This window comes from Mustela lutreola, chromosome 5, assembly GCF_030435805.1.
Source record: "Mustela lutreola isolate mMusLut2 chromosome 5, mMusLut2.pri, whole genome shotgun sequence".
In the NCBI taxonomy this organism is placed as follows: domain Eukaryota; kingdom Metazoa; phylum Chordata; class Mammalia; order Carnivora; family Mustelidae; genus Mustela; species Mustela lutreola.
The window spans coordinates 106,479,699-106,507,581 of record NC_081294.1 but is presented as its reverse complement, the minus strand read 5'-3'; the positions used below and the strand labels follow the sequence as shown (position 1 = coordinate 106,507,581).

General features: G+C 41.6%; 1 protein-coding gene across 2 annotated transcripts in view; it reads right to left on the bottom strand.

The window, feature by feature from the left end:
- Nucleotides 1-246: 246 nt before the first annotated feature.
- The window catches only part of CMYA5 (cardiomyopathy associated 5), an 89,047-nt gene continuing 61,410 nt past the window's right edge, over nt 247-27,883 (bottom strand). The window contains exons 7-13 of one of the 2 annotated variants that reach the window (XM_059175332.1): nt 26,930-27,079; nt 24,227-24,373; nt 22,951-23,098; nt 9,410-9,543; nt 8,055-8,154; nt 5,671-5,844; nt 247-1,125 (exon numbers count right to left, since the gene is read on the bottom strand). In XM_059175332.1, the coding sequence (XP_059031315.1) occupies nt 879-1,125; nt 5,671-5,844; nt 8,055-8,154; nt 9,410-9,543; nt 22,951-23,098; nt 24,227-24,373; nt 26,930-27,079 (1,100 nt within the window). In that variant the 3' untranslated portion in view covers nt 247-878. Of the gene's footprint in view, nt 1,126-5,670; nt 5,845-8,054; nt 8,155-9,409; nt 9,544-22,950; nt 23,099-24,226; nt 24,374-26,929; nt 27,080-27,883 lie in introns of those variants that run through there. The other variant, XR_009354037.1, reaches the window with a different exon arrangement.

Genomic DNA, 27,883 nt, shown 5'->3' with positions numbered 1-27,883 from the left:
AGGAAGATTTCGAGAGATTTCAGTGTAGTATCTAAAAATGACCAACCATTTCCTTTTGGCAAAAAGAGATTCCCAGCTTCCTATAGTTGACTGTAACTATGGGATAAAAGTGTTTGGATTTTTTAAAAGATGCATATAAAAATCTTCTGTGAAAATTAGTTGGAGTTCAGGCCACTCAAGTAGAAGGGTCATTCACTCTACAGTGTGCCCCAGTCCAGAGACACCAGGCTCAGAAGCTACATATAATAAGTTCATATAACGTGTTTTATTTTACAGACTGTAAGCATTTATTTAACAAAATGGACATTTCTAACACCTAGCACTTGTCTACATTTAAAATTTCAGGGGAGAAAAAGACCTGTGTTCTACAGTACATATTAATACAAAAGAGTTTGTTATCAACTTAGAACAGTTAAAATGCCTTCTCTAGTGATTAGAAAACATCGTCCTGTAGTGGAGTGAGGTGACCTCTATTTCAGGGTAAAAGCCTTTGATTCTTGTCAGAAATGTAGGACTACCACAACCTTCGCTTGTCCAGACCTGACCATCCGAGGATGTCTTTTGCCACTACAACAGATGGAAGACCACTTCTCCGCTTTGGTTCCCAAGTCAGGTATAAATCCGTTCAATTTAGGGAAGCACTCAAACATCCAGGAAGCAAATGGCGGAGGCTGTTTTCTCCGTCCTCTTTACTCACACGCTACCTAGAAAGTCAAGGTTTCCTGGTGGTTTTGTTCACGTGCTGAGCGCTATGCGTGCAGCAATCATTAGTGCGAGTGTGTGGGAGACATTTTGAATAATACATAGCACCCAAGGGCAAGAACCCACAGACCCCCAAAATGTGATTGATTGCCTTGGCAAACTCTGAAAGCCCATGATCACTTGTGCCTTGTGGAATCTGGGGGCTCAATCCCCAGGTGCAAAGTACATTTTCCGGGTTTCTCCAGGGCAAAGGCGGGGTGAACGCCCTCATTGAACCTGTGCCTAATGATGAAGAGCAACTGTCCACTTTCAGCATTAATGAAGAGAAGCCTCTGGTTGTTGTAGTCCAGCAGAATGCCCACCCTGGCGGGACGCTCGGTCACATGGACATCGCTCACGATGCCACTGTAGAAGAACGTGTATCTGAAATGAAATAGAGCGAGGAATTAAACACTGGGCCATGGAAAAGAAAGTCACTTGGAGATAACCAATCTTTCAGTGATGAATTTCACTTCACCATGATGAGCTGCCATAACATTGTCCCAGATCCTTTAACCAGATCCCTCCTAGATGCTAAAATGCAGAGCTCATCCCAACAGACCAGCATTTTTAATAATTTTGCTCCTTCTACATTAGGAGGCGGTCCCAGAATAACCAGCATATGCCTCCCTTGTGATTTTTCTCAACATTCTAATTCTTTCCCAGCTGCCCACATGTTTTAACTACCGCATTCATGGCGTGTCATTCTTTTGAATAAAACTCCTCTGAGGCTGCCGTGTATTTTAAAAAGTACTGCAGGCTCGCCTTCCATAAAATGTATTAATTTTACAGCTTAAAAATTTATAAGTAACTTACATAAGGGCCTTTATGAAGTTTAAGAAAAAAATTTCGTTCTTTTTGCCCAACTTCATCCTTTGTAGAGGCTCCCCCAACCCTGATCCGACTTCCTTTTCATCTTCTCAATGTTCTCTGCAGCCTTGCAGCCCGGGGCAGGGGACAGGGGGCGGGGGTGGGGGTTGCCTGTCATTTCTCTCTTCAGTTTAAATAAATTGAACTAAACAAGTATTCATTTGGTGTATCTGTGAGTCCAGCACTTTCCGAGGCCCTCTGGGGAGTATGAAGGACCACAAAGCGCTGTCCTTGCCCTTGGGGAAGCCAGGCCCTCCTGACCAGGGATGAAAACACTGTTGCTCACTTAAACATGGGCTCAAGCTGAGGCTTCGCCTCAGGGCGCAGACTGGAAAAGTGTTCACAAACACATTTCATGGACCTGTGTGGTTGTGGAAGGAAAGGTGTGAGACCAGGCTGGGAAGGGGAAATCGCTGAACAGAAGAAACTAAATTGCTCTGTGCAGAAAGTAATGCAAGTTTGGTGTTTCCTCCTGCCAATCTGAGAAACAGAGGCCCTGAAAGCTGGGGAGGGGAGAAATGAAACACGGAGGAGATAAGGGGAGAAGAGGATGGGCAAGTTGAGGGGCGGAGTCTCAGCAGCCCTGGGGCTGGTGGGGCCTTAAGACTCTGGGCAAGTGAGGGCCTCTGATGTGGCTGAAAGAGCCAAGGACCTTTAAGGCCTATGATGTCAGGCTTCAAGGCCCAGAAGCTGGAGTATACATGTGTTTAGGGAATGGCAAGTTGGCAGCTGTCCTGCAGAATAAGAGCTCGTGTGATAGGGCTGCAGTTCGCAGGGATGGAAAGTAAGCAAGGCTCACTCAGTGACAGAGGAGCTTTTCAGTACTGTGCTAATGAGAGGCCTGACAGCACTGGGAGCAGCAGTGTAGGCTGGGCGCTTATGGAAGGCTCTGGGAGCAGAGGGGCTCCTACTCAGTAATATTGGCTCATACTCCAGGTCCAAACTGGATAGGTGGGAAAGAGGGAGAGGAAGATCCAACAACCAGCAAGGGCAGCAGGAGCAATGACGAGGCTCCAGAACAAGCAAGGCGAGAGTGTCACGGTCTCGGAGTTCAGAGAAGGTTTGGAGAGGACATGGAGTGACTCTGAGGAGGGGGCCACTAACATTCAAATTAAACATAAATAAAATTCAGTGCCCCGTGCTTCAGTCCTACTCGCCACATTTCAAGTATTCAATAGCCACTTGTGACACCATTTTTCTATCTTCACAGAATGTCTGATTGCACAACACTGGTCTAGGGGGTTTGGAATGCTCAAAGAAGCCATTTCCCCAGTCCTGCTTAGAAGACTCCTGGTCTTCACAGGCTTAGCTTCTGTCATTCCTTGAACTAATCCCCACCATAGAGGCTGAGGGGGGAGAGACATTTCTCCAAATCTGGGCTCCACTAGTTCTGCAGGGCCTGGAATCTGTCCCACTCTACATCTGCCTCCATTTCCTAGTCAGCATATCAGTTCCTTCTCCAACCTGCTCTCTGGTCTGAAACCAAGCCTGTCTGTCAGGGGCCAGACTCCCTGTCCAGCATCTCCCCACCCCTTCCTAGGACTGCCAGAGTCTTTTCAAACAAAGATTATCTAGAAGCCTGACTAGACACTTGTGTGACCCTGGAACTGCTGTCCGGGGGTTCCCAGGCCCAGGTGATCCCACCCCCTGTGAATCTCACTACCGGCCCAGACTAAGTACAGACCCCATTTGGCCCTGGTGTCTACTCCTTTCAGGGCTCTTCATCCCTCTTCCTGGTCACCTTAGTCTTAGACCCTCTCTTTACCATGGCTCCACCTGAGTACGGCATCGCTGTAGATGTTTGTAGATTTTGAAGCAAAAAAGCAAGAGATGTAATGAAAATGATGTTCTAGAAAAATCTGCCAGTTGTGACAAAATGGACAGTGTGGGATGGGTGCAGACCTCTCCCTGGAGGTACAGGCATGGTGGCTGGGGTAGACCTGGTAGTAGCAGTGAGAAGGCTGTGACTGAGGGGAGAAAGTTTAGGAGTGGACTGGAAGAACTCCCATGGATTCTGTGTCCCTAGACTCTCCATTTCTCCTTTCCAATAGTGACATCCTAAAGCTTGGATTCTGTGCAGAGTTAAGAGTAATCAAGTTTGGTTTAAAATTACAAAGCCAGAAAAGTGAAACACAGAGGTAGGGGGTTGCCACAGGGGATCTCACAGTGCCTGAAGCCAGGGGTGTTCTATTTGAAACATGAAGTGAAAGCACTTGAGGCCTGATGTCTCTGTGCTGTGAGCACACAGGTAAGCACACGCTTCCTCCCCAAATCCACAGGGCCCCAAATCTAAGCTTGAAAGACCAAGCTTGTTGAGCCTGTTGACAAGATATAATTCTGTTTTCTAGAGTCCGGGAATTTGTTACTGGAGGCTAGTCTTTGGTTTGGGGGTTTTAAAGGTTCAAGTGTCTAGGGAACTTTTTATGGAATCTCTATCTAGTTCCAGCTCTAAATCTATTCATTATAAATTCTGGGGTTGAGAGATTTTCAACTCTGGGCAGGGGCTAGGTCCTTAAGCATTGCACAGCAATGAACATCAATTATCATAATTGCTCCAGCTTTATGAAATGTGACTTTGAATAGCTCTGGGAGATAGTGTCCTTATGAACCATGTCAGAAAATCAAATTGTGTCCAGGAGGATGCAGGGAGAAATGTGCAGCCAGAGATATGCAAAATCCAATCTGCAGGCCCTTTTCTGGAAACTTATAAGCACCGAAGGCTTCCTTTTTAAAGTATTACATTTAGATAAGGCCTCACATTTTTATGATACTTTACCATTTCAAGACTCTTCCCTGTACCTGACTTTATGTGATCCTCACAACACAAAAAGGTAGCAGCCAGGCATCACCGCCCCCTGACAAGATACACAAGGCCTATCGGGCAGGTTCAAAGGCTTCACTGAACTTCCAGTGAGTAGCCCGTTGGAGGCTAGTCAAGGACGTGTTTCTAATAATGTGAGCATATTCTGATCATCCAAGCTTGCCTTATTAGAGACTAACACAGACTATGCTTTCTTCACATTAACCAACTAAACAGTTAACAACCTTTTCCTGTAAAGGGGCAGATAATAAATATTTTAGGCTTTGAGGGTCATTTGGTCTCTGCTACAACTAGACTCCACCGCTGAGGTGCAAAAGCAGCCACAGACAATACGTGAACAAATGAGATGACTGGATTCCAATAAAATTATTAATAAAATTTTATAAAACAGGTGGTGGTCATATTTGGCCTGTGGGTATAGTTTGCCAATTCCTGATATACACCAGTGAGGGGAAGGTATTGGGGACCCACTGACTGCTTTTCTCCCTCCTGTTGACTCCTTTGTGGAGGGAGCTCTTTTGTATTACCCATGGCCCTTCCCTCCTCCCTGAGGTGACTTTAGAAGGAAAACCTGGCCATGCATGGCCTGGAATTTCCTTCCTTTGCCCTATCTCTGGAGTATGAGCTTCCTGCTGGAACACCTATCCTTCTTTGTTTCTCCAGGGACCATCTCTGCCCTGCAGGGTGCCGAAGCTCGCCGGGCCTGGGGTCCAGGTGGGCACAAGTCCATTAATAAGGCTCAGTATAAGAATCCTCCTTTCCCACGTTGCCTGAGTGGCTCAGTCGATGAAGCATCCTTCTCTTGGTTTGGGCTCGGGTCATGATCTCGGGGTCATGGGACTGATCCCCGCATCAGGCTCCACACTGTTTGGAGTCTACTCAGGATTCTCTCTCTCCCTCTTCCTCTGTCTCAGCCATTGCTCAAGAGTGTGCACGCATGCCGGCACACAACTGCTGTCTCAAACAAATAAATAAATCTTTAAAAAAAAAAAAAAAAAGAAGGAAAGAAAAGAAACCTCCTTTCCCTCAGGTACAAACCATATTCACTAAAATTGGCTTCCTCAGTAATCACAGTGACAGTTTAGTCTTGGTATATTTGATGCTTTTGTTTTCTTTCTCGATTGGCTAAGACCTGGGCAGGAAAGTAGCATTCTAGATGTTGGGTGCCTCAGAGACCTCTGCCTACATATCAACTTGTGACCCTCTCACCAACAAGGGAGGGCGGTGCTCCGGCTTACCTCTGTGGCCCAGAACAGTGCATGTACCACGAAGTCTCGCCGTGTCCCAGGGTCCCAGCCTGTACCGCTGAGTGGGAGCAGATGCCAAGTCGGTAAGCTGGGCAGTCTGTGACCGTGGTTTCCCAGTAATGCTGGCCACAAGCAGGCAGCTCCTCACCCAGCACAGATGGGATTCTGTGGACGAAGTAGATGCACAGGAATCACCAGCTTTTATCTCATAAACACCAACATTTATTAGGTCACACACATTTTAGGCAGGACTCTATCCTTGGAAACTGCTGGAACTTGACTAAAGACATCTGTTTCTTCTTGTGCCCCCAACTTTGACTCGACCACCACAGAATGCCACAAAATCTCAACACACATTTGACATACTTCCATTGCCATGTACAACATGCATGTCTAGTCCACTGCATCTCTTGAGGGAGCTAAGAAGCAGGAAATAACCAGAATGATTGTGGGAGAAAAAGAAATGGCACCATCTCTGCTTTCCAGGAGAGTGAGGAAATATGAGGGAGGCAGGTGGGGAGTTCCAAGAGAACATAACTTGCAAAGTTTTTTCTAAAACTTGAAGATATTGGGGAGGAGGAGGAGCAGGAAAAGTCTCCAAAATCTTCTTTAACAGCGAGTTCCCATGTTTGCCGACCTTACTGGACACAGAGACCGAAGGAGGGGCAGCAAGACCTCCGGGGAGGCCACAGCAGAGCACAGAACTGAGCAGGTGTGATGAGCGCATGGTAGAAGCTGTAGTCAACAGTCTTGAGAACTGTGGCCTCTTCAGATGCAGGTGCACCTGAGAGTTTGGTGAAAGGTCTCCTTCTGTCTCACCTTAGATATTTTTAGAATAGGAACTGTGAAATGAACCCAAGCATTCTGGACTGCAGATGGGTGACCTTGTTTGCATGAATGGCTCCATTCTGCTTTGAAATGGCTGAGACAGCAAGAAAGCGCTTTTAATCTAACCTATGTTAATAGTCAGCACCCTCTCCTTTTTAACAGATGAGAAAATGATTATTGCAAAGGAATGTATTTCACTTTCTCATGTCTTTACCCAATAACCTCTGTCCAAGGAGATGGAAACTGACAGCCCCTTGCTCCCTGAGCACAGACTGTTGCCTGATATTTATGAGCTACTTTATGGGTTACTAATCGATAAAAATTCTATGAGATACATTACAGTTGTCATCAGTTACTATCTATGTACTCTTATCAACTTACAGTCTATTTCTTTTCTTTTTGATTTTTTGAAAAATCAGAGGAAGACAGGAAAGGCCGATCGGTTTCTTAAATCATCCCCTTCCCCCCCAGAACTCACTTATTTGTCTATTTTTTGGCACCGACCATTTTGAAGGCCCCATGCTAGATTCGGGGGGATTCAAAGACACAGAAGACAGGGCTGCCGCTGGAGGAATGTTCAAGACAGAGTGGCTGAGAAATGACTCCACATATGCTCAGACCTTTTCATGGAAAAGATCAAAGGGCACCAAGGCCCAGAGAAGACTTCTAGGAGCAGGTGGTCCCTGAGCCAGGCTACTCCTATAGGTTAGGAGCCACCTGAGAGGAGAACTGTGCAACTCAGCCGAAACAGGGGGGGGTGGGGCTCGTGGGCAGCCACACTGGAGCACCTCAGCACCCACGGCTGGCTGGGGCTCACATCGGTTACACTTTTCCAAAGCCTCTCACCGACTTTCTCCCCTGTGACCGTTCTGACCCTCCAAGTGACCATGAGAGACTGCTGGCAAAAAGTGCAGATCCATCTCCCCAGGGTGCCCTCACCTTTTAGCTTTTTAATGCTCTTTTTCTGTGGGAGCTATCAGGTGGGGAGGAATAAGAAAGTCTGAAAATCTGAAAGTCTTGTGTGGCCAAAGATGGCAGAAATAATGCTCTTTTTCTGTGGGAGCAATCAGGTGGGGAGGGATAAGAAAGTCTGAAAATCTGAAAGTCTTGTGTGGCCAAAGATGGCAGAAACTCAACAGAATGTCATTCTCTGCTAACCCTTTTCAAATGGCTGGATACAAAACCTGGTTTCCTATTCAAAATAAAAGAAGAATTAGCCTGGACCATTTTTTGTTTTTGTTTTTTGTTTTTGTTTTTATTTAAACCAGAGATGGTACCTGAAAAGAGCCTATGTTTTAAACTAAACCATCTGTGCCTGTGTTTGCAATACAAATATTGACACGGGCTCCAGCTTAGGAACTACTGTCTTATTTTCCCTAGTGGCAAACCAAAACCAAACCCTACGGGTGTGCTCGTGTTGATATTTGACACCATACTCCGAGGCATGACCGTTAAATTGAGGATATACCCAGGGGAGGCCACAGCAGAGGGACGCATGTCGGTAGACTTTCCCGTTGAGAAGCAAGAGGCTTCCTCCTCCTACTTACTCTGTCAATCGTCTCCTCTCGGTGAAGCTGATCACTGTCCCATCTGAGGAAATCTGGAGAGCAGGATGAGCTGTTTCTCTCAACAGAAGAAATCGGGTTCCTGTCACAGTGAAGAAAAATAAGATTATAACGTTATCACAACAGTAAGTGCTGTCCCTGGGTCATGGCACTGCATTTTAGACCTTACTCTCCCTCTCCCCTGATGCCAAAAGGCCCCACTCAGGGTTTTCAGACCCACTGGCTGCAAATCTCATCCATGCTAAGGCATGCCTGAATGCCAGTGGCTCCTTACCTCTAGCTGGGGCTGCAGGTCTGCCCTCTGCTATGCTGGTTCATTTGGACCAACAACATCTACATCACCCAGAGACTAGCCTACACATGCAGCGTCTCTGGCCCTGTCCCAGACTTACTGAACCAGATCTGCCCTTGAACAAGCTCTTCCGGAGATCCACATGCACCTTCCAGTTGGACGTGCGCTGGTGTAAGCTACAGGAGCAGTTCTAACAACGAAAGGTGCAGGCACCATATTGGGACCGGGGGGAATATTTCTGGACAAGCAGCCCTCATTTCTTCTCTCATAGACATCAGGCTGCCCCTGAGCACCTCACGGACAAGGCATGGGCACAAGGTTTGGCTGGTTAAGCAAATCAATTAATGTACCATCCTCAATCTTCTGCCATCTTTGGGTCGAGGATAAGATAAGACAATGATCACCTTTCCATTTCTCTCTTCTTTTCACAATAATTGAGAACAGCCAAGCAGTTTTTTTATTGGCATCGTTTGGCTATTTTCTCCAAAATGTCACTGAACAGCTTTATCACTTCCTTAAGTTATTCATTCTTTTATTCAACAAACATTAATTGGCACAAACCATGGGCTAAGCACCAAAAAGAAACAGAAGAATAATACTGGAAGCTTGTTCATGGAGTCTACCGTGTAATAAAAGAAGAATATCCCCATTCCACTGTTGCCAACATACACTCAAAACATACCCACTAATTATAGCATATTGTAAGCCAAACAAGAGTCCTCTGGGGGGATTAAGAACATGTCAGAGACCATCTCCTGATCAGTTAGATCAGGGACTCCAGGAGTGGGGCCTGGGCATCAGTATTTTTTAAGTACCCTGCCTGATTGCTAATGGGTAGCCAAAGATAAAAACCTCTTAAATCAGAAAAAGAAACATCTTGGTCTTTGATCCATCTTGGATCCTCATGCAAAAAACCTAGGACTGCCAAGAGGTCGAGGCGTTTGAGGCTTTAAGAAGTGGCCTTCTCGAGTGTCTTCTCTAGCTGGTAGAAGGGAAGGAACAGAAAGGCTTGGAAGCAGTTGTGTGCAGGTGAAGGAGAAAGTACCTCTGGTGGAAATGAGAGCGGCTTCACTCTGCTCGCTTGCCCCAAATGCATTGATGGCTCTCACGTAGAAAAAGTAATTGTCATTGGGTTGGAGGTTAACTTTCAGCTGGAGTCCTTTAATTCCAGAGAATGATCTAAACACCAAAGAGAAATAATTTTAAATATTAGGTCACAGGCTAAACAACTCCTCATATTTCAATCCTGTCATGAATGAACTTTTTTTATTAATAAGAAATAACTTATTTTTCCTTTTGGCGACCACTGAGTTAGCAAGTCAGATTCTCTAAAATGGTCATGGTCCACTAAGACTACTTTGTCAAATCACTTCTACCTTTGTCAACTTTTGTCCAATATATGCCTTCTAGAATGCTCTTTGAAATGAACTAAACCTTTTTTTAAATTCAGAAGACAGGCTAATTTTGTGGTTAATGAGTCTCTAAGAATATATTATTTTCTTTATCAATTTTTGCCTAAGAAGCACTTCCGGATTAAGATGATGTTAAATCAATCAGTAATATAAAGGATGCTAATTATCTAATTAGCAGATCAGGAAGAGCAGAAAACTTAAGGTGAGTGATGATTTTGGACATGGCCATCATACCAAAGCCACTAAAGTTAACAGAAACAAAAGATCCCTAAAGAAGACTGTATCTTTTAAAATACACTTAATCCTAGCAAGAAAAGACAGTTCTAATTGCCAAGTAAAATTTCCAAAGTTGCTATATCTAAATCTCCCATGTATATTAAAATAAAACGGCTGGTAGTAGTGTCTAATTGGCGGCAGTGTGTCACAGCCAAACCATTTAAACACAAAAACTTGAAGCATTTGAACATGGAGCTCCTTGAACTTGCCGGGGGGAACTTAAGTAGTCTTGTGCCTCTTTTCTAGTCTCTTTAATCTGCAGGATATTATGGCCTAGAGCATCTGTACAGATAAGTTACACAACTGCTCATTTTTTTCAGCCTCCATTTGGAGAGTCTTTGGATACAGTTACGAGGTAGGCTCCTTACTAATGAAAGAATTCCTACCCAGATCACTAGTGCCTGGGCCCTGTTCCCCGGAGCTGTGCATTGGATAATGGTCAGTGAGGACAACAGTACAACATCCTTCCTGTTCATTCTCAGGAGGGTAGGGTTTTTCTCAATCCATTTCTTTGCTTGTTTGTCTTCATTCTGCTTTGTTATTAACAAATGTTGCTTTGTCATTAACAGATGTACTACAAAAGCGTCAGAATCAAAGATTTTCTTCAGGTCACTTCTACTTCTGTTGACTATTTGGTTTCTCAATACACTGCCTTAGAGAACACTACGGAGAATCAGAAAAAGGAGGAAAAGCATCATTGATTGAGAAAGCAAACTAATTGAAAGGTTTTTAAAAGCAGAAAAGTCAAGGTGCCCGCCCCCACCAAGTCTAAAAGTGAAAAAACACCCAGGTTGTTCCTCAGAAATAAGTGGGTAGGGGCGGGGAGCAGACAGGGTCTATTTGCGCATGTGCCATTTAATGTCCTGTGTGGAGGAGGCGGCTGGAAACTCCTCAAATGTTATTGGTTGTTATTTCAGAACCTACCACCTGAACCAGGCCCTCTGCAGTACTATGTTTAGCCACGCCAGAATCATTGAGCCACATGTTCAGTGACAACTAATTATGCTTCAGTTAGTTAATGAAAAACCATGTCCTGTGATTGAGAATGTAATTCCTGACTGATATCTAGAATATTATCCTGGGGTGAATGTATTGCTTATCTTATTTGAATTGATGACTGAAGAGAGGGTCTAACAGTACATTCATTATAAGAAGCAGTAAAATTATTGTGTCCATAAGCATACTTGCGCCTGAACTGAATTTACTTCATTTAGCCATTAAACAAATGTCTATCAATCACTTATCACGTGCTCAGGCCATATAACCCGGAAGCTCCAGGCGGGTGGGGGGAAGAGGCAAGACTAGGTGAGGAAATTTCAACTCCAGGGAAGGGATATAACATGCTGTCTTTGTTTTGTTAAATACCAAAAGTACTGATTTGGGGGTGAGAATTTGCTTGTCAGTTTTAGTAAGTTTGTCAAGGAAAGAATTCCATATATATAGTCAACTGCATCCTATGTCTTATCACTCGTTGAAAGAATAAAGGTTTACAGGGTATTGAAGTCAGAATATGGGATCAGATCCTGCTTTCAGTATGTGAACAGGTCATGCAGACTTGACAGATACACACAATGCCCTCACTGAATCTGGGAAACAAAAGCACCAGGCAGGAGAACCAAAGTAACATGAAATGTCCAATACTATTATTGACAAGTTGCCATCTTATGCTCTAGCACCAGGAACAAAAGCTCACATACAAATGGTTTATTTCCATGTCTTTCTCTGTCTGACCTCACTTTAACATCATAAAAGTCCTCATACTAGCTCTCCCTACTTTTTAGCCAAATGAAAACTTCAAAATTTTGGAATTTGAAATCTGAAGAGTGGTACCCTTCCACAAAAAATTTTAATTTCAAAACCAAAAATGTCATAACTGCAACTCAATCCACATGCCTTATTCAAAGTATAGTTTTCAGTAGGACTGATATTCAAAGAATATCCAAGTTGAGGGAAGTGATGACACCACAGATGGAATCACAGCAGGTTCGTGGTGTTTAGGTAAGAAGGGATGTTAGCCTCATCAGTAATAGACTGATGTGACTCTGTTAGAAGGCTTATGCCAAGAATAAAATTCAAAAGAGAGTAAGAAATGTGACTCGAATGGAGTCACTTTGGGTCTTAGGTGTGGAATTCTCCCTACAAGTCCACAGTACAGTGGAAAGGGATGGCACTATATGTAGAGTTTCCAGGAACACCAAGGCCAGGAAGCATCTAGAAACCCTGACTCATCAACAATTAGCTGATTGCTGGTGAAGCATAAGCATCCCACAAAGCACAATCCTAGTGCTCTGTGCCCAACAGGCCTTTGAAAGACTCACCCTGCTTGTCTCTCCATTGGTAGAACATAAGACACTTGTTTAACTCCAATGCTATAAAGTAGAGAAAAACTATTTCAAGGAGACCCACTGTCTCCTCAGAAATCTGAAATCATAAATGAGACCGTTTCCCTCTTCTGTTGTTTCAAAAGGCTAATGAGTGAAGGCCACCAGAAGGCAATGTCTGCCCAATATTATGAAGGCCTTCATAGCTCGAGACCTTTCATTCTTTTGTTTTTGCAAGGCACAATTGAAAAGTTTGACACAATTCACCATGCACAGTGGGGCAAGAATCATTTCCCGTGGGACTTGAAAAGGGTCTTTATGAACTAAAAAACCATCAGGACCTAATGCTTAATGGGAAAATACTAAAATCATTCCCTTAAGTTGGAGTTAGAGACAAGTGGTTAAAAGAAAAAAAAAAAAAAAAGTCATAGGGGTTCCTGGGTGGCTCGGTCAGTTAAGCATCCTGCTCTTGGTTTCAGTTCAGGTCATGGTCTCGCAGTCTTGGGATAGAGCCCTGCCTCAAGCTCTGCGGTTAGTGTGGAGTCTGCTTCAGATTCTTTCTACCTCTTCCTCTGCCTCTCCCTACTTGTGCTCTCTCTTGCTCTCTCTCTCTCTCAAATAAATTAATAAAATTTTTAAAAAAAATTCATGCAGGGGCAACCTAATCTACCAAGAATTCTAAATTATAAAGCTATGATAATAAGAACTGCATGGAACTGGGACATAAGTAGATGGGGCAGTAGAACAGATTACACATTCTAAAGGTCAGGAATAGAGCCAAACACAGTGTTTTGAGTGTATAATAATGGAAGTATTCCAAATCAGAAGGGGAAATTATAGGTTTTCTTAGTGGACAGCTGGATAGCCATACTAAAAAAAAATAAAGTTAGATTACTAATTTCACACTTTCTACTAAAATAAATTTCAGATGATAAAAGATCTAGTTTCTAAAAATGAAATCATTGGCTCATGAAACAAGATGGGATTGGGAAGGAGACAAACAATCCGAGACTCTTAATCTCATAAAACAAAGTGAGGATTCCTGGGGGGAGGGGTGGTATGGAGAGGGTGGGTGATGGACACTGGGGAGGGTATGTGCTCTGGTGAGTGCTGTGAAGTGTGTAAGCCTGATGATTCACAGACCTGTGCCCCTGTGGCAAATAATACATTATGTGTTAATAAAAATATGAAATCATTGGATACTACAGAAAACATAAGAGGGAGACAATTTTTAAATACGAGACAAAAATTAAAGACATTTTAAAAAGAGATTGATAAATTCTACTAAATTAACATTTAAAACTATCCATGGCTCATGCAGCATCACTTATCAGCATAGGGATGCCAATCAAAACCATAGTGAGCTATCACTCATACCTGTTAGAATAGTTAGTATCAAAAAGATAAGAAATAACAAGTGTTGGTGAGGATGTGAAGAAAGGGGAACCCCCTTACACTATTGGTGGGAATGCAAAATGGTGCAATCACTATGGAAAACAGTACGGAATTTCCTTAAAAAGGTAAAAACAGAGCTACCATACCATCCAGCAATTTCATTTCTGGGTATTTATCCAAAGAAAAACAAAAACACTAACTTGAAAAGATATCTGTATCCTCATGTTCACTGCAGCATTGTTTACAATAGCCAGGATATAGAAACAACCTAAGTGTCCATCAATGGATTACAAAAGATGTGACATATATCTCTGTATAGATTTAGACCTAGATACAGATATAGCTCACACTGGAATAGTATTCAGTCATAAAAAGGAATAAGATCTTGTCATTTATGACAACATGGATAGAGCTAGATGGTATAATGTTAAGTGAAATATGACAAACAGAGAAAGATACCATACAATTTCACTTATATATGGAATCTTAAAAAAAAAGTGAGCACACAAAGCAAAACAGAAACAGACTCATAAATACAGAGAACAATCGCATGGTTACCAGGTTGCGATGGGATGGGAGCTAGGGGAGGGAGATGAAAAGGTACAAACTTCTGATTATAAAATAACTAAGACATGAGGATACAGTGAACACTATAGGGAATGTGGCTAATAGTATGTAATAATTTTGCATGCTTACAGATGATAGCTAGATTTATTGTGATCACTTCATAAGGTGAACATTTATTCAACATAAATGTTGAATCACTGTATTATATACCTGAACTTAATATAATATTGTATGTCAACTATACATCAATAAAAAATATCCATGGCAAAAAATTTTCAAAACAAATTTGCAACTCATGTTGTAGATGAGGACTAATGTTCTTTAAAAAACAAAGAGGTTCTACAAATCAATAAGTTAAAACCCTACAGCCCAACAGGAAAAAAGTGGGTATAGGAAATGAGCAGTTCACAGAAAAGAAAGTACGGGGTTCTGAAACATGAAATGATGTTCAACCTAATAACAGGAATACACACTGAAATTATAATAAGATTCCACCTTCTACCTATCAAGTGCAAAGATCAAAAGTTTTATCATACCCTGTGTAGGTAGGGAAGCACCCTTGTAAGCTGCTAGCCTATATGTAACAAGTATAGCCTCTATAGAAACAGTCTGGTAATAGCTATCAAAATCCAAAATGTACATACCTTAATATATTTATTTCTAGGACCTTTTTTTAAAAGATCTTATTTATTTATTTGACAGAGATCACAAGTAGGCAGAGAGAGAGGAGGAAGCAGGCTCCCTGCTGAGTCAAGAGCCTGGTACGGGGCTTGATCCCAGCACCCTGGGATCATGACCTGAGCCAAAGGCAGAGGCTTTAACCCACTGAGCCACCCAGGCACCCCTATTTCTAGGACTTTATCTTACATATATCCTGGTACATGTGTGAAATGATATACAAGGGGTTTTTTTCTGAGGCATTGTTTGTGACAGCAAGAAAATGGAAACAACTTAAGTACCTTCCAATTGGTCAAATAAATCAAATTATATTTTTAAAACAGAATATAATAGAATTGTTTTTAAAATGGAGGCCATTCTATATGCACTGGTATAGGATTCTCACCAAGAAATATTTTAAACAAGAAAAGCAAGGTGGCAGAAATATCTATAGGAAGTTATCATTTGTTGAAAAAAATACAGATGTTTGTATAAGCACAGACTACCTAAAAGGATAAATATGAATCAGGTAAGAGTAATTGCCTCTGGGGTGTCTGGGTGGCTCAGTGGGTTGAAGCCTCTGCCTTTGGCTCGGGTCATGATCTCGCGGTCCTGGGATTGAGCCCCACATCAGGCTCTCTGCTCGGCGGGGAGCCTGCTTCCTCCTCTCTCTCTCTCTGCCTGCCTCTCTGCCTACTTGTGATCTCTGTCAAATAAATAAAATCTTAAAAAAAAAAAAAGAGTAATTGCCTCTAGGGAGAAAAACTGAGTAGGTGACAGATAAATAGAAAGGAGACTTCACTTCCTCTGTATCCCTTTTGTATCTCTGAATTTATACTATATGTACATATTACCCAAATCAATTAAATAATTTACTTTTAGAGCTGTATTATAAGCTCAGGAGTTCACTGGATGTGTTTGAGGAACACACATTAATTTGAATTTTGTAGAGTGGCTTCTCTCCTAACTTGATAATTCGATAATTTGTGTGGAATGAAAGCAAGGAGTGCACATGAGCTTCAGGTCATTTGAGGGGCTGGTAACCCTGAGGAGTGACAGCCTCCGCACTGCCATGTCTAACACCTAGATTTAAGTATGTTTTCTCCCCAGAGGAGGCGGGGGGGGCGGTGTGTGTACAAACAATATGGAGGAATCCAGTGCCATTACTGCTGGAAGCAGCCTACGGATGGTGCTGTCACTGCAATGCACAACAGATAGTTCAATAGGAATTGTTTGTTAAAAAACACAGTGGGTTCTTGCTAGCATTCCGATTGGTCGCACCCACATTGAGCCAGGCAGTCAACAACCTTTAATGTGAACTGTGAACAGGGTACACTGCTGGACCAGTAAAGTAGCATTTCCCAAACCCATGTGGACACATGAGACCTTCAAATTGGAACCTCTTAAGGGGCCCTGAGAATCTAAGCTTAGAAGAGCAGCCCAGGTGATTTTTATGATCAGCTGGGTTTGGGAAACTTACTCATGATAAGCGGGGTGAGGAGAGGGGGGAGGGGGAATAGGAAAAAGAAGGAAAATCTCCCAGAACATAAGCAACACTAAATGCAAAAACTAACTCTTGCCGAGGGAAGCCATTTTAAAAAGGCTTAACTACCTGTAAACATGGAACTTTTTAAGATGAAACATTATGGTTAAATCAGGGTTAAGAAAAAGAAGATTCTTTATATACTGATTTTTGTTCTTAAAATTATGTAAATAATTTTTGAACAGGACTATATTTCTTCTGGTAAATGAGGATATTATAAGATTCAGGGTTAACTAAACATCACTATTAGTTCATAATAGGATAGAAACACAAGGGTGAATGCTGCCAACCACGGGACTTAGACTTTCCTGTAATTAGATTTCTCACAAAATCCAAGTGAGCCAAAGGATTCCAGAAGAATGATCCTGGATTTTTGTTTTCTCTGTAGTTCCCCTCCAGAGCCTGAATGGTACCATTTCTATTTCAGGCAGAGAATCCCAGGAGCCTAGTAACATCCATTCCTCTGGATTCTCGAAGCTCCCCTTTACCATTCCAAGGCCACATATGTGGACAATTACTTGAGATCCCCATAGAACTGCCTGCCCAGAATGGTGATTTAACTTCATGCTTTCAGATCCAGTTTATAAATGATTACATCAGGAATGTTTTTGCATCTTTTGTAAAACTGCTCTTAAAAGACAATCACTATTATCTTGTTCAATAGCCCTTATATAAAGATCTACATGAAAAATTCATCTTAGAGCTGAATGTCAAGAAATATAATTGTCTCCTAGTGAAATGTTATGCTTCCTTTTTATAAAAAGATGAGTTATGTAATCTCTTTCTTTCTCCCTCTTGCTGTCTCCCCCTCTCTCCTGTTTTCACCTTAGCTACCAGGAAGTTCAGATTTAAATTTTCTGTTCCATTGAGCTACGGTTTTTAACCTGTACTTTCCGATACAGTCTCCTCTCCCCTGAATGATCTCTTGTTCTCCAGGATTGTTTCTAGTGGTTCTATTATGTCTGGGTCTTTTAATGTGAACAACTTGAATACTGGTGGAAATTGACAGAACATAAGCTAGAAGTGAAGGAACAGCCTGGGTTTTCATTGACCGAAGTTTTACTATACAACCAGAAGGTGTATAGGATTCTAAATGATTACAGTTAAGTCAGATGCATTTGGGAAGAAAGATTTCATTTAGGAAAAGCTGAATGTCAAGAATACTGGGTTGGGGGGTTGGAAATCATCCTACAGCTCGCTCTCCCAAGGGTTTCCTGCTGAGGGTTATCACCTGGGTCAGGAAAACAATACCACAAAAAGACTGGCTATTAGTCCTTAAATCCTTATGAATTTGGACCCATTCATGTCAGTGATCTCCTGTCACCCCGAGAAGCAAGCATGGGGCAGGAATAACTGCCTCCTCCGTCCACAGGTTGTGAAGGTCAAATCATTTGCTGCCGATCTTTGGTCATCACCAATCCAGCTGAAAACTTAGTACGAAGTTTTTTTTAAAAAGAAAGAAATGCTGGGATTCTTCATCTCCTGCTCAGGTAACTAAGTTCATTAGAAAACTCGCCCTTATTTGTCCTTATTACACAGACAGAGCAGCAGGTGTCCCCAGCTGGAAAACCCAACTGTGACAGACATTTCTGTTCCTGCCCTACCACGTGTGGCCCTGAAAGCCAGAAGCAGGAAGAATGTGAGCTTACAGGCCCAGCACCCAGAGCCCAGCCAACCCTCGTGATGCTTCTAGGGAAGGGGACCCAGAGAAAGTCTCCACACCCCTATAGCCTCAGCCAGGGAAGGGAGCAGGAAGTTCACTACCGACTACTTTTGTGGTGTATTGAGTCTCACAGATTTGTCATTCAGTACACAGCTTCTCTCTGCACAGCCCACACAGCTAATCCCTGTACTATATTTCTCTCAGTTTTCCCTCCTCCACCCACAGTTCTGCTGACTTCTCTCCACACAGGAGAGACAGAACAGCTGAGGAAACAGCCGAGCGGTGGAAAATTTTTGAAAGTGTTTTGAGCCCACCCAACCTGAGGAGAGCATTCAAAGAAAAACAGGAAAGGGTGAGTAGGAGCTCCCTCAGCCCCCACACACAAGCCAGGGATTGTCACTCCCGCCCACCCCCAATCCCAACAGGGGCCGACTGCTGGGACCCAGCCACAGTGCCCACACACAAAAATATGCAAATGTGTATTCTGTGAGGATTATGGGATGGAGGCAATTGCTTGGTTATTTCAGATACCACGTCATGGAATTTGGGGCTCAGTAGGCTCATTCCATATAAACACTCACCATAAGAGTTCAACCAGCACCTTTGATCTTAAATCAGAATATTTAGAGGCCATCGTACAGGGAGAACAAATGCAGGTCTAAGGATGAATGTGTTTCTGTTCTGGCAGCCAAAATCAGATTCCCCAGTCTAAAGGGTAATCAATGCCCTGTGTGTGTGTGTGTGTGTGTGTGTGTGTGTGTGTGTCTGTTCCTATTACTCATCCCTTTCTCTGTTCTTTTCATTTCCTTTCAACTTCTCTTCCTACTCCAGACCAGAGCCCATAAGGCTGTCTGTCTTTTCAGGGATTGGGGGTGAGAGATATGAACTCAGTTAGTCCTCAGCTCTCCTAAATCAATTAGGCCAGAGATTCTAACCAGTCAGATGACGTGAGAGTGGCAAAGCCAAAAGAAGTTTGTCTATGCCCCTGATTCACCCTCTCATTCATTCATTAAACAGACCTTTATTGAATATCCACACAGATAAGGTCCCCGTCCTCACCCAGCCAACCTAGCTCCATCATAAGAAGTAATCTTTGATCTCCCCTTAGTCCCCAGCAGTGACCTCTGGATCAATTTTTGAATCTGGTTTAGTATAGGGTTTTTGGATAGAACCCAGAACCAATGATATTAACCCTTTTAGGTAACACATATTTATTGAGTAGCTACAATATACCAGATACTGTCAGACACGGAGGCTGCAAATTTTCATAATGATCCCTTCATAGAGCCAACAAGTGAGTGGGATCAGACAACTCTTGGCTTGCTGTTCTTTCCAGGACACAAAATAACTCTAATTATGCACTGCTGTGCAAAAAATCGAGGTGAAGAATGTGGTTCTAATAGACTCCAACAGTAGGGATTGTTTGCATTTGTTGACTAGAGGTGATAAAATTCTAAATTTCTTTATCAGTTCTACTATCTGACTAGCTGTGTAGAGTTGTTATGCTAGAGATAGAGCAATATGGATGATAGTTAATAATTTATAGAGTTCTGAACCCTCTGATCCCATAAGGAATGCTTTCAAGTTGATTTTAAGAGCCAGATAGTTGAAAGACTAAGGCACATGGCCACTCCCCAAGAGCAGACTTTTCCTTCCTTCTGGAAGTCTTAAATTGGAGAACCAAAAGACATACAAATGAGTTTTGCAGTTCTGGGCCTCTGAGATTAAGGATGAATTATTCCAGTCCCTTGATGCTAACCTGGGGTATAAGACATTGAGCCTTTTGTATTGATGGGGGATGGCTCTAATACGGTACCTCAGCAATCGACTTAGCAAAGGAACAGGGCAGCAATTTGTGGCCCACAAATTCATGCTTGCTTCAAGAAATTAATTTTTCTGTCAGACTCAGTAGGGCTCCAGAGGCTGGAGAGTCATCCCTGGGTTGTGGATTAGACATACCATTCCACCTCCTGGCACTGAGGAGTCTTTTAGCACCTAACTGGAAAACAGCTCCATCTCCAACACAGTTCCGAACTGTCAACAAGGCCCTGCAAGTGGAATTTCCCTTCACCTTAAACTTGCTGCACTACATCCATTCAGTAACAGAGGGTCCTTGTATTGTTCTTTAACTTCCAGGAGCTTCTGCTTATCCAACCTCTCAGATGCTCTCCTTTAACCGGAAAAATTAAAATGAATCCACTGGCAAAGTCTCAGACAGAATAAACTAATGACAAGCCTCCTGCTCTAATTAGCTCAACTTTTGTCTTCATAAAATTAGCGGGTGGCCATTTTTTTCCCTACAAATGGAACTGTCATTGTTTTCTTGGGCTTCAATAGAAGGATTTGTTTGGAATGTATTATCAGTGTTGATACAAAATGAACATTATGTTTTTTGTTTTATTTTGAGGGTCCCGAGGTGATCAGGAAAAAGAAAATCACTGATCAAAGAAGTTTTAAATAATGGTACTGCATTCTCTCTTTAAATCTATGATTTCCCTGTGACAAAAGAAACTATGGATTCATAATAACTCAACGTCAGGCTGCTGACTTATGCTAACTCCGTGTACTAACTCAGTCTATGTAGTAACTCAAGGTTTAGGACTAATGGAGAGAATAAGACAGATCTGAGTTTGAATCCTGACTTCAAATGCGCATTCCATCACTTAATACTTTCGCCAATTTACTGAACCTCCTTGAATCTCATTTAATGGAGATCATCACCTCACCTACCTCTTAGGATTGGTGAGAGGGCTGGATGAGATTTTGCCCAGTTCCTGAAACGTTGAAGACCCTCCGTGAAGGACATTTCCCCCTCCAGCTCCCCCTTTCCCTTCCCCTTGTAGCCATGTTTATGAGGTGACATCATAGTTCCTTTAGTGAGATGGCTACTGGGTTTCAGGGTTTCTAGATCTCTGCTGATTTAAGAATCCACTGTGCTGATATTATTTATGCAAATGCCAGCTGGGGACGATACCATGACAAGGATGAGTCATTTCAGAGCACTCCTTAACAGTCTGTTTTTGCCTCAGAAAGAACTGGGTTTTCCTCACTGCTGGTGAAGAGCAAAGGGAGAGATTCCCAGGGACTTGGGCAGGGTTCTCAAGGACACCAAGAGCTTTGGGGAGAAGGCCCAAGACTCCACTTTGTGACATTAAAGAGGAATTAGCAGCCTGGACTTTGAACTCTGACAAAATGGGGTTTGAATCCTGATTGTTACTCACTAGCTGAGTACCCTCCCAAAGTGTCTGCTTTCTCTCAGACTTCCTATAAGAATTAAATAAGGCAATGGGCATAAAGCATTGAAGACAGTGACTTGCACATAGTAAATGCTTAATAAAAGTCAGTTATAATCTCTTCTGTCTCTATCTCCCTCTCTCCCTCCTTTTCTCCTCCTTCTCTCTCCTTTTCTCCCATCCCATCTTGGTCAGAGTTTACCTCTCCTCTGTTTGCTAATTACTGAAGCCTGTCATCCAGCATTTGGCACATTAACAGAGGTGTTGGTTTTTTGTACATTTACTACATTCTCACTTCTGCTGAAATGCCTACATCCCACCCATATGCTCGACATTAATTCATCTTTGATCATTATTTTATGAAGCCTGTCTTCACCTACTTGAAAGAAGCTATAATTATTGCTCAGTCATATGAAATCTCATATAATTAAATAAATAGTTGTTGACTGATCATGTAGATAATCAAGGGCTTAAATAATACACTTTATTAAAGAGCTGTCTAATTCCATACCATTATTTCTAAGTTTTATCTCCTACCAAAATAGTTTTTTTCAGTAAACTTCACTTAAAAAAAAAAACCTAAAATGCCACTATTAAAACATGAGCATTATAGGGGTGCCTGGGTGGCTCAGTGGGTTAAAGCCTATGCCTTCGGCTTGGGTTATGGTCTCAGGGTCCTGGGATGGAGCCCCGCATTGGGCTCTCTGCTCAGCTGGAAGCCTGCTTCCCTTCCTCTCTCTTTCTGCCTGCCCCTCTGCCTACTTGTGATCTCTGTCAAATAAATAAATAAAATCTTTTTTTTTTTTTAAATGAGCATTATTAATAATGATCTGAATATGCGCCCTGGAAGATGAAGTTGCTCTATTGCTATGGATTATAGGCCAAGAAATCATCATCTCAGTAAATAAATTAACATTTACCAAATGTCCCCAGGATGCACAGCCCTTGAATGATAAATTTAAAGCTTTATAAGTTTAGTGAAAGAGCTTCCCATTTCTTTTTTCCTGGCAAAATCTCTTTAGAACCTTCATGCTCTTAGAGAGGCAGGTATGTCTCTATAACAATATTTATATAATTAGCTCCTTTATATTACCAATACATCAAGGAGACACAGATTTACATTATATACAAGCTCACTATTAGTTTCCTGAGTTAGATGTATCTATTCTGATATAACTACTAAAAAGTGCATGAAATATGCATAAATCCTGTCTAACGACTCAAGTTAAATATACCTCAAAGAATGTTCCATCTTATTAAAATTTGCATACATTTTTCTTACAAGGGAGTCTTTATTCTGCATTGTAGCATGTGTTTTATTACAAACTTGGAGTTCATTGATGAATAGTGATGGAGTTGCAAATCAAGTCAATAGTTTAATTAGCTTAGCAAGATTTTAGGATGCTTTTCTCCCTCCATGAGCCGAAGCTCAGAGTCAGGTTAGGAGCTTCAGCTGAGTTCCAGGCACCCTGGGCTCTCCCCATGGAGAGGTGAGGTCTCCTGAGGAGAAGATCCTTACCTGAGTCCCTCACCCTCTGGAGAGTGCTGTCTACAATACTCCAGAGTATAGGTCTCAGTGGCCTCTGGGTTGGCAGGCCGCCATCGGATGGTGGCCATGTTCCAACACACTGTACAGTCCTCGGCACGGATTACAGGGGTGGAGGGTGCTGCAAGAGAGGGAACCAAATCAATTATGGAACAATCAACATCAGCTTCGCTTCTCTGATACCCTGGGTAGAAGGCTTGGGCATGATTTTATTTTAATTTTTGATTAAAAAGTACATTCTTGGTTAAAAGCCCAAAAGATATGAAAATTTATGTAATGAAAAGTCTCCCTCCCACCTCTACCTTCCAAATTGCAGTTTTCACCCAGCCCCAGAGAGCCTCTAATATTAGCTTCCCATAAATCCCACCAGTTTCTTTATACATATATAAGCAAATAAAAAAAGAAGATTCTCATCTACCTCCCTTCACAGAAAAGTTAGCCATGATCTTGTCTTCCATTGGTACTCAATAAATACTTGCTTCAGACAGCAAGAAGAAAGGATAAAATGGTGGGAGTGTCATTTCTTCCTCTGAGGTAGTTACAGTGATCTTCAAGGCAAGGCAAACTTGGCTTATGCCGCACCTACTTCAGCCCCCCTGTGAAACTGCCCCGTCGTGGAAATGCATTCCCAGTTGAATATCATTGCTGAAAACTCTTTTGGGGCTCCTAGCACCCTTATGATGAAGCCCAAGCTTCTTATCTTGACAAACATGGCCCCCAAACACTAGCCTTTCTTACCTCATGTCTTTCCTCTCCTTGTTTTTAAGTCAAAGAAATAATACCAAACTTCTTGTAGTGCCCTGCACCCTCTATACTGTTTCTTACCTTGATATCTCTGCTTACATATCTTCTTCAAAAGGCATACACTCTTTTAACCTTTAATCCTTTAATCCTTTAAAGGATCCTTGATCCTTTAAGGGATTCTATTCAGGCTTCAACACTAAGGAGCCATTCCAGATCCTGCCCCTGCCTCAGGTATCCCTATGGAGTGTTCTCATAACAACTTATAAATAACTAGATCATGGTCCTTACCACAATTTTTTAATGATCTTCTGTTTTGTTTTGTTTTTTATTTCTCCCACTTGACTGCAATCTTCTAGAATGTAGGAACCCAGTTTTATTCATCACTGTATACTCAGCACTGTACAATATCCAGCATACAATAGGTGCTTAATAAATGCTTATTAGATCTCAGTAGTGTGTGAAGAATTGAATATTGTCTCCCAACATCCCCTTAACATCTCTTTACCTGTTCTAAAAATTGCCCTTTCGCTGGGCAGGCTACATCCAGTGAAGTTCACGGCCATGACCCACACTTGATAACATCGGTCAGGTTCCAGATCTTCAAAAATGCAGTAGCTTTCTTTCACTGTCAACCTGTATTCTTCTACCAAGTCTAGCATAAAACACAATTAGAAAGTCTTGGGTGTCTTCCAAAATAAATTGAAAATTATAGCTATTGAAAGAAGTGCTCAGTTCTTTTCAGTGGAAAATTCAAACTAATAAACTTAAGATAACTTTTGTGATAGCTCACTTTGGAATTCATAAGAAAGCAACGGCATGGTAAAAAGAGATATTTAGAGTGATGTATTATTACTTGTGAACACTTACCAGAAAATAATAGTGTATTAGTAACATTCTAAGCTTCATCTGCCACAATTAAAATAACTTATTTCAATAGTAAACACTAAAATTGCATAGTTTATGTTAGTTTAAATCTCTATAGTACATTCTGAAACATTCTTAAGAAGCAATGCCAATATTTCAGGAGAGTATGTAATAAAATATGGATAACTCCATTTTTTTTCTAAATTTATGATGTTATAAAACACCTTTCCAAATTAGTAAACAATTTTAGTGCTCAGTATGATTTTCAAAGTTTCAAATCCTGGTTCCTTCTCACAAATTCCAGAATCTTTTCATCTAGAGAGTTCCATGATTTACAGAAATACTTGAATAACTTTGATAAGTCATGAACTATTCTAAAAAGTAACTTGTTTGATCAAGACATTTCCTAAAATTTCTTACATTATTTTATTTTCACTATTTTAGGGGCCTTCCTACTTGACACCAGTATGTGTAGGTGACCTGCCCTTTGGGACTGATCTGATCATTCATACTGAAACTTTTTCTCCTTTACAGAGAATTATTTTATTTTTAAAATTAGCCTTCAATCATTTTGGTTTTCTTCCCTTATCTCTCTTGAAAGTCACATCTTCAAAACTCTTCCAGTTAAGAAGCCCAGATCATTTTCTTTTAAAGGAAATTTAGGAGCACTTCAACTCGGTTTCTTTAATTGCAACTTTCCAGCCCACTGAGCTATACTTTCTGGATGGAAAGTTTGGTTTAGAGAATCTCATAAGGACTTGTACACTGAAAAACATTTCCCCCACATCCTAGAAACTGTGGTTGCAGTCTTCAGCAGAGTCCTGCTGCCTCAGCACTTCTTTGAACGACGCACATGACCTATGTTGGGGGAGACCCCACACACAGCAAGATGTCAAGGCGTAGAATGAATGAGACCTAGGACAAATAAGTGTTTGGAGGCTAGGGGTGGGGAGGAGTTGATGCACTTAAAAAAAAAAAAAAGCACTCCAGGCAATAAGGCAATAAGTTGGTGTTAAGAGGAGTCTTGGAGAGCCACAAAGCTCCAGGACATGACAGCTGGATATGGAGGAGGAAGAAGTGTGCTATCACAAAACAAACACAGAAACAAGCAAACCAAAACATAAGCTTTGGAGTCTCAAAGGTTCATGCTTGAATCCTACTACCCCTGTCACGTAGAAGTTGTGTGGCCTTGGGCAAACTGCTTAACCTCCCATCAGTTTTCTTATTTGCAAATGGGGATAATGACACTCACCTTGCTCTGCTGTGACAGATACACGGTCATATTGCCAGGAATATAAGCAGTCCTTAATAGGCAAACTTAGCCAACTTTATGCCTATGGTTGCTTTTTTTCTTTTTCTTTTTTTTTTTTTTTAACTTTTTCCTTATTTAAGTATCACCTGACATCTCAAAAGACTTAAATCTTGGTAGCAGCGAACTATATTATAATTTTTTCCTCATGACAAGTTGGGCTCCTGAGTTTCATAATGGCATGTCCATCCTGTCACCTGCTCATCGGCGTTCCAAAACATGTGGGTCCATCTTCAACAAGAAATAGAAAATGCCAGTGTGCCAGCTCTGATTGATCAAGAAGTACAAACTCAAAGTGTTTGGCTTCTAGGTCTTATTAGAAGTCCTACTGAACAGAGAGATATTTACAGAAGCTCAACTACATATGTGTCATATCTTCACCCTGCTAATCACTTTCACTTCTATCTGCATACTAACTGGAGATGCAAGGAGACTACTCACAGCCCACACCTTGAGATCTGTGAACCCTAAACAAACCTTTATGGTTTGTTTGCAGCTTTTATCAAAGTGGATCTGAGAAGCCGTCAACCATGACATCAATACTGCATTTGCGTTAAAATTATTTTGGACGTAATAATCTTTTATTGCAGCTCAGTCCTCTGTATCCAACTCATTTCTGTCCTGTATACAGCTCATTTCTCCTCTGCAAATTGATACATATTATACTTTGTTTTAAACTCAAGTACTGATTGAGACTTGTTCTCCCTGAAGGGCTGTTATGTTACCACCTTTCTGCAAATGAGACTCTCTTAGTTGCTCCTGCTATCCTGAGAGCTCAAAGCCAAATCTGAAACTTAATTACAATATCCATGTTGACCTTTATGGTGTTTCTGCATTTTCTTTTCCTTAATTCGGATTTCCAGTTTTTGCTTAGCTGTTTTATGTTTGCTTATATGGTCGTTGGTTTCTTGTTGTGGTTTGTATATGTGGCTGTAAGTGCTTTGTGGAATGAGTTGCAATACAGGTACCTTTAAATCCTTCCTATGAAGATGCAGAAATGGACACCTGTATCTGTATCTGTGTTAGCAATCCTACCGTTTACTTCTTGGTCATCCTGGGGCTCCTCCATGCAGTACACCTGGAATGAGTCAATGACATCTTCCTTGTTCATGCTCCAATAAACGGCAATTGTGGTGCTGGTGGCAGAATTGGGTTCCTGAGGTTCTAATCTAGGAGGCTGGGGAACTGGAATAAAAGCAAGATTTATTACCACCAACGCTGTTTTTACTCATTGATTCATTTTCATTTTGCAGAAGTAACTTATGTATGTTGAGAAAACATCAAACAATACAGAAATACATGGAGTAAAAATGGAAGGGCTCCCTTGTTCTCAACAACACCCACCCAAGCATATTCTCTGGATGCAACCACTGTGCCATTAGAGTGTGGTTTTGATGCATTTGTATAGGCATGCTTATTGACACCGAGAAATAAACATAGACCGCCAAACTGTGATCACTTGGTACTGTAGGCTTCTGTAGTTCGATATTCAGAATAATAAACTTACACAGGTGAGAGGATGCATCAAATGATTTGATTTTCCTTCAAAATGAAAACTTGAGTTGCTTTGCTACATAACCACTGTTGTTTCCTTCTACATAAATAGAGTCTATATTCAGAACAGAGACAAATAAAGCCCTTTTGGAACCAGTTGCTGCATCATCAAAGCTGAAAAAAGACTGGTGTGAATAAAATATCAAAATACCCTTTGTGAAATTACTATCCCATTTTCTCTTTCTAACATGACTCTACCAAAGAATCTTTTTTTTTAAAAAAAAATATATAAAGACTACATAGGAGAAAAAGTACCCTATTAACTCATGCAAAGGTAAAGTTTAGATGTCTGACAGAACTCTATTTTTCTGAATTTTAAATTTGGACAGTATCCTCAAGTGTTTTCAAAGATATTTTTAAAGTTTACATTATGCATATTAAACATTAATAGTATGTACAATGCCATAAATCAAGCTCCTACGCAACTCTCTTCCC